Source organism: Biomphalaria glabrata, chromosome 1, assembly GCF_947242115.1.
Source record: "Biomphalaria glabrata chromosome 1, xgBioGlab47.1, whole genome shotgun sequence".
Classification (NCBI taxonomy): domain Eukaryota; kingdom Metazoa; phylum Mollusca; class Gastropoda; family Planorbidae; genus Biomphalaria; species Biomphalaria glabrata.
Genome location: NC_074711.1, coordinates 89111273 through 89127349, shown reverse-complemented (window position 1 = coordinate 89127349; position 16077 = coordinate 89111273). Strand labels below are relative to the sequence as shown.

At 41.2% G+C, this 16077-nt stretch overlaps 1 protein-coding gene across 9 annotated transcripts in view; it reads right to left on the bottom strand.

Moving 5' to 3' along the window:
• Positions 1-16077, bottom strand: part of LOC106073993 (neuronal acetylcholine receptor subunit alpha-10-like) — a 204246-nt gene that overhangs the window by 10375 nt on the left and 177794 nt on the right. For all 9 annotated transcript variants that reach the window (XM_056018433.1, XM_056018430.1, XM_056018431.1 and 6 more), the window contains 2 exons: positions 4644-4753; positions 56-253 (listed from right to left, as the gene is read on the bottom strand). In XM_056018433.1, coding sequence (XP_055874408.1) covers positions 56-253; positions 4644-4753 — 308 coding nt within the window. The remainder of the gene's footprint in view (positions 1-55; positions 254-4643; positions 4754-16077) is intronic.

Below are 16077 nucleotides of genomic sequence, written 5' to 3'. Positions count from 1 at the left end.
ACGCACCTCCAGCGGTTTATTTATATTTAAAGTCAATGTCCTTCAATTTACTTACCTGTTAGTAATATCCACTTGGAAGCCATCGTAAGTCCATGACCCAAATTTCAGCTCGCACGTTTGGTCATCAAACGGAAAGTAGGTGATGTCAATCTTGCAGGAGCTGCGAAATTTAGCCGGAGGCGGCCAAAACACATTCCCGTCGTGACTGACCATCGCTTTACTGTTCATGTATCCAGTCGTGTAGTCGTCAGCACTGGAAAACACATACACACAAACACAGTTATATCTCTGCTTTAGACACTTAACTCTTTCTCTCCGTAATTATTTTTCCACATTTTAAAGGAATTCTTTATTTTGCGCATTACTATTTTTGCTACCCTGTTTTGATTGGGCTTCAATAGCTTTGATGTTTGTTATCAGAAAATGTTGTATTCGGTGTAGAATTAAAGGGAAATGCATGCTCTTTTTATATAATTCAAAGTCAAGTTTTAAAAAATTTAATATTAATTTAATTTAATTAGGTCAAATCAACGATGGTATCGTCGATTAGGAGAGAAAGAGTTAAAAGCTGTATAATTTGTACACAGATTTATCCGAATATTGACATTTGGTCATTATATCTACATTTATGTATTTTCTACGTCGCAATCATTTAACACGTTTGCAGTTTACAATAGACACAAGAAAAATTTTAACAAAAAACAAAGCTCATAATATCTTATCTTATATAATACAGACGTTACTTCAAAAAAAGAAGATGATTGCGTCCTACGAGTCATGCATTTAGTCATGCATATTAACCAATGACCTAAATTCTGCCAAGTCACTGGTTTTCCTGGTTAGCTCAGGCAACCCATTCCATGCTCTAATAGCACTAGGGAAGAAGGAGTATTTGTACAAATTTTGTCCTAGCATATGGGACGAGGAGTGTGCCTTTATCTTTGTGTCTTTCTGAGTATTTTATTAAATTTTTTTTTTGTATTTGAAGATTATGGTTCAGTGTTTTATGTATAATTGCTACATTACTTTTAAGTCTTCTATCCTGAAGGCTTTCTAAATTTAGTGATAGCTTTTTTAACTGCATTTAAAAAAAAAATAATAGGCTGGACGCTTCAAGACGTGAATTCGAGCTGAATATTAAATGGATGTACAAAATGTAAAACCAACATAATTTGACTGGTTAAGTTTCAGATGTTCCTTCTTATACCCCCCCCCCTTCCTTTTCCTCACACACATTCCAAAAATGGGACCAGAACACACTGAACATACGAAGACAGCTTCCAGGATATAACGAATGGTCTCCCTTTACACCCATTCCTCCCCTCTCAGTTCACCAAAGAGACTGGACCACTTACCAGTGACATTTTAAAGCATTATGACTACATCTGATAATTTGTAACTTATTGTTGTGAATTTCCCGATATATTTTCGATTTTAAACAATGTCAAGGACATCATATTAAAGATAGCTGTTGCCAACTAACAATTAACAAAAATAGTTTGTGTTACAAACGAAAGATCTTGGAGATTTGATTTTACAATGCTTAAAATGCTGAGCTGTCGTTCGGTCGGCTCGATGTTCCCTGGTTCATACCTTGCCCCACTGCCCTCCCGCCGTCGTCCTGCGGGAGGTTTGGAGTATAAAATAGATTCACTTCAACTCCGAAGGAACATTCGAGGTTTGGACTAGGAAACAGATTCACTTCAACTCTGAAGGAACATTCGAGGTTTGGAGTAGGAAATAGATTCACTTCAACTCTGAAGGAACATTCGAGGTTTACAGTAGGAAATAGATTCACTTCAACTCTGAAGGAACATTCGAGGTTTGCAGTAGGAAATAGATTCACTTCAACTCTGAAGGAACATTCGAGGTTTGGAGTAGGAAATAGATTCACTTTAACTCTGAAGGAACATTCGAGGTTTGCAGTAGGAAATAGATTCACTTCAACTCTGAAGGAACATTCGAGGTTTGCAGTAGGAAATAGATTCACTTCAACTCTGAAGGAACATTCGAGGTTTGCAGTAGGAAATAGATTCACTTCAACTCTGAAGGAACATTCGAGGTTTGGAGTAGGAAATAGATTCACTTTAACTCTGAAGGAACATTCGAGGTTTGCAGTAGGAAATAGATTCACTTCAACTCTGAAGGAACATTCGAGGTTTGCAGTAGGAAATAGATTCACTTCAACTCTGAAGGAACATTCGAGGTTTGCAGTAGGAAATAGATTCACTTCAACTCTGAAGGAACATTCGAGGTTTGCAGTAGGAAATAGATTCCTTCAACTCTAAAGGAACATTCGAGGTTTGCAGTAGGAAATAGATTCACTTCAACTCTGAAGGAACATTCGAGGTTTGCAGTAGAAAATAGATTCACTTCAACTCTGAAGGAACATTCGAGGTTTGCAGTAGGAAATAGATTTCTTCAACTCTAAAGGAACATTCGAGGTTTGCAGTAGGAAATAGATTCACTTCAACTCTGAAGGAACATTCGAGGTTTGCAGTAGGAAAAAGATTCACTTCAACTCTGAAGGAACATTCGAGGTTTGCAGTAGGAAATAGATTCACTTCAACTCTGAAGGAACATTCGAGGTTTGCAGTAGGAAATAGATTCACTTCAACTCTGAAGGAACATTCGAGGTTTGCAGTAGGAAATAGATTCACACCAACTCTAAAGGAACATTCGAGGTTTGCAGTAGGAAACAGATTCACTTCAACTCTGAAGGAACATTCGAGGTTTGCAGTAGGAAATAGATTCACTTCAACTCTGAAGGAACATTCGAGGTTTGCAGTAGGAAATAGATTCACTTTAACTCTGAAGGAACATTCGAGGTTTGCAGTAGGAAATAGATTCACTTCAACTCTGAAGGAACATTCGAGGTTTGCAGTAGGAAATAGATTCACTTCAACTCTGAAGGAACATTCGAGGTTTGCAGTAGGAAATAGATTCACTTCAACTCTGAAGGAACATTCGAGGTTTGCAGTAGGAAATAGATTCACTTCAACTCTGAAGGAACATTCGAGGTTTGCAGTAGGAAAAAGATTCACTTCAACTCTGAAGGAACATTCGAGGTTTGCAGTAGGAAATAGATTCACTTCAACTCTGAAGGAACATTCGAGGTTTGCAGTAGGAAATAGATTCACTTCAACTCTGAAGGAACATTCGAGGTTTGCAGTAGGAAATAGATTCACACCAACTCTAAAGGAACATTCGAGGTTTGCAGTAGGAAACAGATTCACTTCAACTCTGAAGGAACATTCGAGGTTTGCAGTAGGAAATAGATTCACTTCAACTCTGAAGGAACATTCGAGGTTTGCAGTAGGAAATAGATTCACTTTAACTCTGAAGGAACATTCGAGGTTTGCAGTAGGAAATAGATTCACTTCAACTCTGAAGGAACATTCGAGGTTTGCAGTAGGAAATAGATTCACTTCAACTCTGAAGGAACATTCGAGGTTTGCAGTAGGAAATAGATTCACTTCAACTCTGAAGGAACATTCGAGGTTTGCAGTAGGAAATAGATTCACACCAACTCTAAAGGAACATTCGAGGTTTGCAGTAGGAAACAGATTCACTTCAACTCTGAAGGAACATTCGAGGTTTGCAGTAGGAAATAGATTCACTTCAACTCTGAAGGAACATTCGAAATACTTACAAGAAAAAAACTACTTCCTAGATTTATCGCAGGTCTTCTGAATCACTCAAATAATCAACACTTCCTGTTTTCTGTACACCAGATACACCAGATAACTGACTGTTTTATCTTTATCCGCCACAGATAGTAAAAACAAAAGTACTTCTTTCAGACCTTTCATTCTATGGGGCAGATGATGTAAAGATCATCTGTTTCTGTGGCTCACGGTTAACGAGGGTGTGGCCAACAGAACGACCAACCGCCTTTACTTTTCCCCAACTAATGTCAGGTACCCATGTAGAGCTAGGTGGACTCGGGTCAGAGGCGTCCTAAAATCCCGAAATTAATAAATCCCAATCGTCACCAGAATTCGAAACTGGGACTCTCGGTTCAGAAGCCAAGCGCTTTACCACTCAGCCAGCGCGCCTCCTATCCGCCATAGATGAAAATGTCTAATTGTTAATTGTTTTTTTAATATTTTTATTAATGATATGTAAGCCTGTGTCTTATTTAAATATGAATACAATTGCGTATAGTTTCTATGTCCGCGATCCACAGTCTCGTACAGTGTAGATCTATTTAGTTGACATACTATAAAACAACATAAATCAACCATTTAATGGAGGCCAGGCCCGTATCACAGACCACGTGACAACAGTAGTATTTCGTGCTCTCTGACCTAAGAAGGACTTAAATAAAACTATTGTCTGCATGTCTGGTCCATCTAACCCGGTGGTTCTCAACCTTTTAAGCTCGGCGACCCCTTTTTAGAATCCCCCTTGTGGCCGCGAACCCCCACTCTCTCCACACACACACAGCAAAAGAAGAATAGACAAAACAATCCATATTTTCGATGGTCTTAGGTGACCCCTGGCAAATCGTCAATCGACCCCCAAGGGGGTCGCGACCCACAGGTTGAGAACCCCTGATCGAATCTAACACGTGATTACAGTTCATTCCGTGCGGTCTGTTCGACCACTGGGGGACTTACCTATTGTATAGGGCGACTTACCTGTTGTATAGGACGATATCTGGAAGCCACAGTTTTTCGCAAGGAATTCTCAGAATTTTGAGATTGTTGTATCCTTTAGGATCCCAGGTGAGCCTCTCGTCTGTCCATTCCTAAACAGAAACATCAAAATACGTGTAAAAAGTAGTGTGAGCATTTATCTTTTCTGTTCCAGCAGTAGGCCTATATAGATTTAGATCTACAATCCAATTAATATGACAAGTCTCAGACCATTTATATAACATTAAAAAAAAAAGCACAAGACAAGAGACAGACGTGGGGTTACTCATTGAACTTTTTATACGAATCATCGTTAAAAAAACAGCTATATTTCTGTGTTTTGCTATATTTCTGTGTTTTGCTTTATTTCTGTGCTTTGCTTTATTTCTGTGTTTTGCTTTATTTCTGTGTTTTGCTTTATTTCTGTGTTTTGCTATATTTCTGTGTTTTGCTATATTTCTGTGTTTTGCTATATTTCTGTGTTTTGCTATATTTCTGTGTTTTGCTTTATTTCTGTGTTTTGCTTTATTTCTGTGTTTTGCTATATTTCTGTGTTTTGCTATATTTCTGTGCTTTGCTTTATTTCTGTGTTGTTGTTTTTTTGTCTATTTCTTTATTTTTGTTCTAATCGTGGAGAGAAAATTGATGGCTGCCTGGTCGTGCGGTATGCGCGCTGGACTGTGGTTTGGTCGTCTCGATGATCCCGGGTTCCTACCCTGCCCACTGCCAACCCCCGTCGTTCTGCAGGAGGTTTGGACTAGGAAGTAGATTATCTTCAACTCTGAAGGAACATCCGAAACATTTAAAACATTGTACACAGATTTTACGAATGTTAAAGTAGCTAGCCTTGCACCTTATTCATATGTCGAAGCGACATCTCTCGACCCCCCACTTTAAAGAAATAAACAACCTATCAGTATCTCAATCCAGATACCTCCAAAAGTGGGATAGCTACATATGTAGTAAAGCTTAAAAAAGAAGAAACTATATTCTCTCGTTTCTCTCTCTCTTTCTTCATCAATCCACATTTTATTCATCACAAATCTCTCGCTCTATTTTTCTCTCTCTTATATAGTGCAATTTTTTCCCCATAACTTTTTAACGCAGTGAGTTTGGTTGCTGATCTCTCTCTCTTTCTCTCTCTCTCTCTCTTATATAGTTCTTATTTCTTTTTTCCCCCATGACAAAGTGAGTTAGGTTTCTGATCGCTGCGAGGCCACAAAGTTTTGATGATTTTAAATCTGATCCCCTCAAACGTTGACCTAGATAGATCGTTTATACCTTAAAGAGCTGTTTACATTTCAATGTGTTAAAGTAATACAGAATGGAGGTCTTTAATGCTAGGTTTATTTACACATGCACACATTCTCTTCTCTTAAAGGACGAGACTTCAGAACAGAAGATCACCTCGGTGTTCGCCGTGTGCTTATTCATGTGTTTAAACACTCTTTGGATTGCAGATGAAGAAGAAAATGTAGATCTATGTTCCAGCCGCTTCTATGTGTTCAATTATTACAAGTGTATCTAAGGAGCATGAATTATTAATGTCACAGAAGGAGGGAAAATAATTTTAAAGAAGAATGGCGACAGACGCGATGTCGCGTGTTAGCGTGTCAACATTGCCTGCGGCTAGGCAACAAGTTTTTGGTACTTTTTTTTTTTTTTACCGAGCTCATAGTAACTCCCTCCGCCTGTCTGTCTGTCAGTCTGTCTGCCTGCCTGTCTGTCTGCCTGCATGCCTGTCTGTCTGCCTGTATGTCTGCCTGCCTGCCTGTCTGTCTGTATGTCTGTCTGCATGTCTGTCTGCTTGCCTGTATGTCTGTCTGCATGTCTGTCTGTCTGCCTGCATGCCTGTATGTCTGTCTGCATGTCTGTCTGTCTGCCTGTCTGTCTGCCTGTATGTCTGCCTGCCTGCCTGTCTGTCTGCCTGCCTGTATGCCTGCCTGCCTGTCTGCGTGCCTGCCTGTATGTCTGCCTGCCTGCCTGTCTGCCTGTATGTCTGCCTGCCTGCCTGCCTGTCTGTCTGTCTGCCTGCGTGTATGTCTGTCTGCCTACCTGCCTGCCTGTCTGTCTGCCTGCGTGTATGTCTGTCTGCCTGCCTGTATGCCTGTATGTCTGTCTGCATGTCTGTCTGTCTGCCTGTCTGTCTGCCTGCATGCCTGTCTGTCTGCCTGCCTGCCTGCCTGTCTGTCTGCCTGTATGTCTGTATGTCTGTCTGCCTGCCTGTATGTCTGTCTGCATGTCTGTCTGTCTGTCTGCGTGTCTGCCTGTATGTCTGCCTGCCTGCCTGTCTGTATGTCTGCCTGCCTGTCTGCCTGTCTGTCTGGGCGAATATTTTGCACGTTATTTCTCCCACTTCTCATTCTCGGATCAAGTTGAAACTTTGCACATTTATTCATTTTCGATGAAATACAAAGACAAAATTTAATAAAATACTCAGAAAGACACAAAGATTAAGGCACATCCCTCGTTCCATATTCTAGGACGAATTTTTACAAAAGCTCCTTCTTCCCTAGCGTTTTAAAAGAGCATGGAATGGGTAGCCTGAGCTAGCCAGAAAAACCAGTGACTTGGAAGAATTTAGGTCATTGGTTAATATGCATGACTAAATGCATGGCGCTGTGACAAGTCGGATTAAATTATTGGCCGTTTTGGGTGTCTAGGGGATTTTATAGTTTGAGAATCCTTACTTGCACATATAAACTACAAGCACAGCGTTATAATGCAGGCAACAAATGCTATATTTAGATGTAAACTTATGTACAGTTTATTATACAAAATAAGATAATGAAAGGTGAAATGCTATACAGTTGCTAGTATGGAAACTAGCGTATTTACATATATAGGAGACTATCATCATCAGATATTAGAACCAAGTGGTCTGAGTGTCATTAGGCTGGTTGCTTAGCTTTTGGTCCTGTGCTGCACTGGTGAGACGGGTGTGGCTGGTACTGATGCTGTCTGCTAGTGGGCTGGCGTAGTAGATCCAGGCTCCGGTTGCAGTCCAACTTGTATGGTTGCAGAGCTAAGCTGCGTCTACCAATCAGTCAAGCCAGTGACGAGTCTGTGGCTAGCGTTGTTACTTGGACTCTTGAAGGATGAGTAAGACTGATGTCTACAGATCTGGTGCCAGCAAATCTGCTATCAGCTTTAGGTTGCTAAGATTTCAGGCGGATGTAGCCTATAGATAAAAGCACCAATCCAAGTGAAATAAGGGAATGAAATTAGTCTAGAGCTCAAGCAAGAGATAGATGTGCTCCCTGTGGGCTCTCCAGCGTGAATGAGATCGGACGACGAAGTTTGTCCATATACACGTGGATAGAAAAGGGGGGGGGTGAGTGGCGGGAGATAAGTGCAAAGGTGGTCTAGACTATCTGGCGTCTTTGACAAAGAGATCCTCGCTTGACCGTGACGGCGTTTCCGGGAGATAGACACCGCGCGAAGGCGCGAGTTGAAAGTCCAGGAAATCAGCCCAGGTGGTCAGGTTGATTATGAAGGGGAGATTATCAGAGCTGGGTACATCAAGGGAGATTATACCTTGATAAAGGCTATTGCCAGACGAACAGCGTTGCCCGAGGCGTTGAGTTGAATGGGCACTTTGAAGTGACCAGCCGCTCCCAACAAGGGGGGGGGGTCAACGGATGTTTGCCAAGATAGGAAAAGGGGAGCGTACTCTTGTCAAGAGTCTAGTGTGGCACGTGTCAAGATGGGGATAGTAAAATGTGACATCGCTGCCAAAGGGGGTGGGGTTGGATTGGAGGGGTGGTGGCTGTGTTTTTAGCGCTTGATTGGCTAAATTAATAAAATTGATGATTAATAGCGAGTAAATAAATTAATTAAATGCTTAGACCTGAGTGATATCTTGAGTGAGCTAAAACGGTTCGTCACAACCCTCCCCGCGTAAGATAGGTCTTGGTTAAAAGATCTATAAAGTGCTCACGTTGATATCACTCAAGTTTCGTCTACTGTAGGCCGTAGCATTTAAGAAAATTTTCCCAGTAGTTAAGAGGCTGACAAGGTCCAGAGGGGTGTCCGTCCTAAGGGTCCGCTGTCGCCTATGTTCTGTCCGCAGGCGGATTGCCACGTGGAAGGGGCAATTCTGGAAACCTGGGGAAATAGGCCGGGTGGATAGGATTGGGTACATCTCCTTCTTGGGGCAGACCAGTAAGTGGGATGGACGTTATGGCGGAGGGCCCAATGCGCGTATGTTGGACGGGGCTTATCTCTAAATCCATAGTGAGGCGTTTCTTCGTGAGTGCGATTTATCGACTTACCTCTAATTTTCCAGACACGGTCAATGTCAGGGAAGAGTGGCCTTAAAGTGTGGGTGGAGCCGTGATGAGGCCCACTTTCACGAGAGTGAAAGTTTACTTTCCTCTGTGACTTCCTGGCAGGATCAGTGCCAGGGATGAGTGGTTTGATAGCTGAAGAGCGGGAGTTACAAGGACTCTCACGAGTGTAGGTATTTCGCTTACCTCGTGACTTCCTAGCAGTGCCAGTGCCAGGAATGAGCGGTTTGATTGCTGAGGAGCAGGAGTTAAACGGACCTTCACGAGTGTAGTTATTACGCTTACCTCGTGATTTCCCGGCAGTGTCAGTGCCAGGGTGGCGCGGCTTGAGCTTGGCTGAGGGGCCAGTAAAGGATTTGTTAGAGTGGTGACAAGGGCTTCCAACCGGCTGGTTGCTGCCACCTTTCTGCTTTGTCGTTCTACCAACGGGCAGAGAGAAGTATGGTTTATTGACAACTCCTAGAGGTATGTACCTGGAGCCTAGAATGAAGTCATACACTGGCGATTCTATGACAACTGCCTCAATGGTACCATGTACGTACCTGCACTCTACGTGGACCCTAGCAATAGGAAGAACCTTTGGAGGGATCTCACGGTCAATGGACTGAATCGTCACAGTTCTATCTGTGAGATCCGCTGGGTCAACCAGTGCTTTGCAGATAACTGAACTTACCGCACAGCCTGTGTCAAATAAGGATCGGACGTACCGCCCATTTACCAGAATGATCTCAATCCCAGGGGGAGATGAGACAGGTTGAGGAAGTAACGGTAGGACTTCCGTTTCCGTTAGGCCAAGAGAAGTGGGTTCAGGGGCCACAGTCAGTGTTGATATGACGTATGGGTCGCCCGCTGTTCTATCAGTCTGTGTTTGCTGATTAGTCACAGAGGGTTTGAGGACCGAGGTCATTACTGAAATGGTCTGTGGGGCCTGCTGCTTTTGGCGGTTGCGGTTAGATTTGCGGCTACGCATGCTGTTGTTGCAGTCATGGTAGGCTTGGTTAGGTTTGTTGCCACGCGTGCTGTTGTTACAGTCACGGTGGGCTTCGTTCTGGTTATGACGAGGCTTACATGCTGGGCGATTACAGTTTTCGTGCGTGGCTGGTTGTTGGATTGGTGCTTTTTTAGGTGGGGTTTTGCTCGAGGGCATTGGCTGAATTGGGGCATCGCAGAGACTATTAGACTCAGCAGGAGGGTCGGGCTGAGTAGACAATGTGGTATTGTTGAGAGGAGGGGTATCAGGCATGAATGTTTCATCCTTAGCAGTAACTTCTGTGTCCGTTTGGGCAGTGTACCCAGTTGGGACATGAGCCATGGTCTTACTCTCCTCTGCTTCCTGGTCTTGTCTTGCGGATGTGTTGTTCAGCTCCAAACTCTGCGGCCTATAGCTATCTCTGATTTCTAGTATTTCCTTCTCTTTGGCTATGGCTACTTCTATTTCCCTTCTCTCTCTTTCCATAGCTATTTCATGTTCCCTTTCCTTCTCCTTTCTTCTTTCTTCCATCTCCTTATCAATTTCTGCCCTCACAAATTCTTTCTGCTTTGCCTCATCGTCATACAAGAAGGCCGCGAGTTCTCTGAGTTCAGCTATTATTTGTTTCATGTCAGAGTCCGCTTTGGAGCGTGTGCCACTGGCCATGGTGGTGAGGGGTGCTATGATGGTGAGGGGTGGGTGATGAAGGGGAAAGGCGGAAGGTAGAGTAAGAGGTGGAGACGATGATGGAGCTGCTGAAAGCAATTACTTAAGAGTTACAGGAAAGGTGGTATTAACCTTTGTTTGGTGCTTAAGAACCTGTAAAAGAAGTACAATTACAGCAATACAAAATTAGAAAATTAAAATAGCTCTGAATGACACTCTTTAGTCTTGTGCTCTAACAATGATGATAGTTAAAATACTGGGGAGTTGCCTGCTGTGCTTGCAGTATTAGTTAGGTAAATCCCGGACGAGGCTCGCCATTGGGACAAGTCGGTTTAGCCATAATGATAACACTGGGAGGTAGATGCCTTTCCGTGAAGGACATCTTCAGACTGATGTATAGAAACCATAAGATAGTTTCATATTTATCAAAGGGACCTAACAAATGAATATAGTGTCCCATCAAGGGAGATAACAATAATAATGGGGACTCCCATAAAGGGAGATAACAAACAGTAACAAGTGATATATGATAAGTTATATAGGTGACGCTCACCAATCACGGTGAATAGCAAGTACATGCATTACTAAGATAAATGAGATGAAAGGGGAAGGGGAGATCAACGTCTGATACTCGCCCATGCTCTCACATAAGTAAACATAGAGCATAAGTAAATACATACTCAGTAATAAGACATGTTTACATAAATGTTTGGATAATTCCCTGCCAAGGAATTAATCAATGATACTATATTGAAGGCTCGTGCTGAGCGCTAATATATCAGAGTTAAAACAATAATAGTTAAAGAGCTAAATACATCTGGTAAGAATTGTTAATAAACTCTAGCCCAGCTGGTTTGAACATTTAGCCATTAAGGTCATGATATAAAATATAAGTATACAGTAATCTACTTACATCATCCATGATAAGAATGCACAAATATATACACAAGTAATGTAGTAATAAATGCACAAATATACATATATACATTACTAAGTAAAATGGTTCTCAAGCACTTTACTAAGTTACATACCACCAATCCAAAGTGAAATAAGGGAATGAAATTAGTCTAGAGCTCAAGCAAGAGATAGATGTGCTCCCTGTGGGCTCTCCAGCGTGAATGAGATCGGACGACGAAGTTTGTCCATATACACGTGGATAGAAAAGGGGGGGGGGGGTGAGTGGCGGGAGATAAGTGCAAAGGTGGTCTAGACTATCTGGCGTCTTTGACAAAGAGATCCTCGCTTGACCGTGACGGCGTTTCCGGGAGATAGACACCGCGCGAAGGCGCGAGTTGAAAGTCCAGGAAATCAGCCCAGGTGGTCAGGTTGATTATGAAGGGGAGATTATCAGAGCTGGGTACATCAAGGGAGATTATACCTTGATAAAGGCTATTGCCAGACGAACAGCGTTGCCCGAGGCGTTGAGTTGAATGGGCACTTTGAAGTGACCAGCCGCTCCCAACAAGGGGGGGGGGGGTCAACGGATGTTTGCCAAGATAGGAAAAGGGGAGCGTACTCTTGTCAAGAGTCTAGTGTGGCACGTGTCAAGATGGGGATAGTAAAATGTGACATCGCTGCCAAAGGGGGTGGGGTTGGATTGGAGGGGTGGTGGCTGTGTTTTTAGCGCTTGATTGGCTAAATTAATAAAATTGATGATTAATAGCGAGTAAATAAATTAATTAAATGCTTAGACCTGAGTGATATCTTGAGTGAGCTAAAACGGTTCGTCACAGGCGCGTAGGACGTAATCATCTTATTTTTTTGAAGTAACGTCTGTATCATATAAGACAGCACATATAGTAAAATAAAGTAAAAAATAAAAAAAAGTAAAGTTTCCCTTTCAGACCTTGCGATCTATGGGACAGATGATGTAAAAGTCATCTGTGTCTCTGGTCCACGGTTAACGAGGGTGTCATGTAGCCAGCACAACGACCAACCGCCATTACTTGTCCCCAACTAATGTCAGGTACACAATACAGATGGGCGGACTCAGATGCGCCCTAAAGTTCCCGAAATAAAAATCCCAGTCTTCACCAGGATTCGAACCCGGGAACCCTTGATTTCGAAAACCAAGCCAATCGCACCTCCCAAAAAAAAAAAAAAATTAGTTAATCAATAAGCCATAACGAGTCAATTTGTTTTATATGGACCTCTGCCAAGACTAGGTCGTTCGCTGAATAGCTCAGTTGCCAAACACTTCACCCTTCCATCATAGAAGCTCGAGTTCGAACTCTGACTCAGGCAACTACCTTTTTTCTTAAAAAAAAAAATGCTTTTGAAAAGGCAGCACGGAAAACTTCTCCTTAATGGTACAAAGTTATCTTTCGTAGTCTAGACTAGATCTACTAAAATTAATTACATGATTGATTCAAAAAGTAATTGATACAATTTCACTCAACATAAACTTTGTTTTTTCAAAGATAACTATTACTATTTACTAGATTATTAAATTATCATAAAATAAATTATTATTATTATTTTATATTTTGTTTCTCGCAGTGGCAGTGCCCATGTAAACTTTCATTTCATTGTGTGACTTGTTTGCACTTGTACCTCGTCCTTGACCTCATTTCACCAATAAGCCCGAACACACACAAAAACACACACATACACATACAAAAAGATTTGCTTTATTACTTGAAAGCATTTTTTTTTTTTTTGACCAAAGCACCTTTTTTCAGTCATGTAATCTTATTTCTTGCCCCAACCTGCCCTCAGGGTACGAGCATCAACAATTTGAGAAACACTGGTTTCGCCCTTACTTAGAGATTTCGCCGAGGACAAACGCAGACGGAGAAAAGAAAATCTAAATCGACCACCTGCGGACAATGGTTCAGCTTGCCCTGGATGTGGCATAATATGTAGGTCACAGCTGGGGCTGCGCAGCCACGGGAAATACTGCACTCCTCACTAATCTTCGGACTCGAAGACACGCCTTATTATTGGAGATTCGAATTCAAACATGTGTTTTAAAAAGGTTTCGGGCGACACAGAACACGTCACAGCTTTGATGTAGTCCAAACGTCCAAAGAGTATCCAGCTTGTAACCTACATGGTTCTTTCATCATCTTTGTTGCAGAAGAGTTCCTCAGCATTTCGCTTGCGTTACATGTGTTCCTTTCACTATTTGTGTAGCCAGTAGCCAGTAGGAAACTACTATACTTTCGTGTATATACCTCGTATAGCCTACACGTATACCCCGCACAAATGGCAAAATAAGTAAAAACAAAACCGTACACCCCGCACCCTTAGATAACCCGCAAGTGAAGAGTCGAGTTAAGACTCAACTACTGCTGCCAATATGCTTCACTTATTGGTAGAAGGCTGTGAACAGGATACAAGTTACAATGGCTTCACTAACTATAGTGAGGACAGAGACATTAGTGAGACTGGCGATTGATTGCGGATGTATAGTATGCATTGTAGTCTATACGTTTCGACATTAACGATATTGGGAAATTAGATTTGTTTCTTTCTTCACAATTGACTACTAGTATACTAAAGATTCTCTTCCGCATTGGTACTGTTTGTTTGTTGAGGTTTATAATGAGATGTTTATAAAGCTTTCTGTCACAGATTCCTTATTATATTTATAATAATAGCTCTATAGAATCTACCTCAGGTCTCGCTACGTCTAGGTGTCCCTGGTTCAGTTCTAGTTAACGAAATAAAACAATGAAACCACCAGATCAAACACATAAACTTTAATCAGCTTTACTGCATATCACACACGCTGGACTCTAACAACAAAACACACTTCCGGTCATTAGCGCAGATTGTAAAAATAGATTTATACATACATACACACATTCATCCGTGACACTTTCCAATGTACATTTCACGACCACACAGCGAACTGTTGGAGGTATATACACCCACAGGTGTGTCCCTAGTTTCCGTTATGTTATGTTTATGAGTAAAATAAATTTTTGTAAAACCCGCACCTTTACATAACCCGCACAGCTGCCATTCGTTTTTAAAAACGCGTATAACCTGCGGGTAATATGCGCACAAATATGGTAGAACATGTTAATAATTTTAAAGACTTAACACTTTTATAAGTCATTGTTGTTATTTTTTTTCTGGCTGATTCAAGTAAACAGCTCCATGCTCTAATGACGCTAGGGAAGAAGGAGCACTTGTACCAATTTGTTCTACCTTTCGGAATAAGAATTGTATCTTTAGCTTTGTTATCTTCTCCATCATATGAAGATAAACTTGATCATGACCAAAAACATTTAAATTATTCTTGCACTTTGAACAAGATGATTCTTGAATAAATATTTTTTTAATACGTTACATTTCTCTACTTTCATCAATTCTTTAAAATCTCTAGACAAATGCGCAGTAGTGGTGCGCCCACTTTATCTCCTCTCTTGTATTCATCCGCCAAAAGAAAAAAAAAGTGCTACCAAGTTGAAGGGATGGATGAAGCCACTGTGCTCTAAAGATGATAGGGAGACTCAGTTTACGTACAACCCTCACCTCCCCCTTTTTCTCGATACAAATTGGAATAGAGTTTGGTTTGATGTCTGAATCAGACTTTGATCTCATTTTAACATTGATTCTGAACACAAAATATTTTTGAGTGGAGCTATCAAATCGGCTTTAACCGGTTTACACATTTCACGAATATTAGCGTACAGTTACATCTATATTTACAAAGATACACTTCGTGCATATATGTGGACCCATGTTAGTAAACTCTTAAAATTTGTACTAAAACTTAATTGTTCAATTCAATTTGTTTAATTGCATAGGAACACGACTTAAGTGAATTCACTATTTCGTAACAATTTCCCCCCCCCCCCCCCGGAGCCAATCAATTAAAAAAAAACAACTGTCTGTGTATGGGTCATCTTTAAGATAGAATAAAAATTTTATTGGCCCGAAAAAATCGAAATTTAAGTTTCGACTACACATGTTCATCTAAGCATTTACAGTAACAATAAGAACTGAAAATGTAACTACAAATAGCGTTCAAATATGAGACTGTGGAAACACACACACACACAACCAATTTGGCATTTATGTACTTTTCAGTGACGACAGTAGACAAATGCACTTATAAGCCCGTTGTATAAACAAACATGTGCGGCACAAGGGTGCAGAAGTATACACTGTGAGTGGACACTAGCTCTTTAAAGGTGAAAGTTTTAAAAATACCAAAAGTACATTAGCAGACGTGGTGAGACTAAATGAAATCTAGCAGGACACTGAGGGGATAGAATTTGGGCCATGTCCAATAGTGTACTCTCCCTTAGTTTGAGACAGTACAACACATTACAATTTCTGAAAGGAATGCAAACCAGGAAGTCTTCAGTCTACAGAGTTTTGTTCTTCATGCATCCTTTCAGTTCCGTTTTTGGTTTTCCAGTACAAAGTAACGAATAAGCAAAAAATAATTTGAAAAGAAATGCACAACAAACATTCTATCTTATGAACTATTATCTTATCTTACCAACTATCTTATCGTATAAAGTTCAGACGTTTCTTGAAAAAAAAAAGAAAA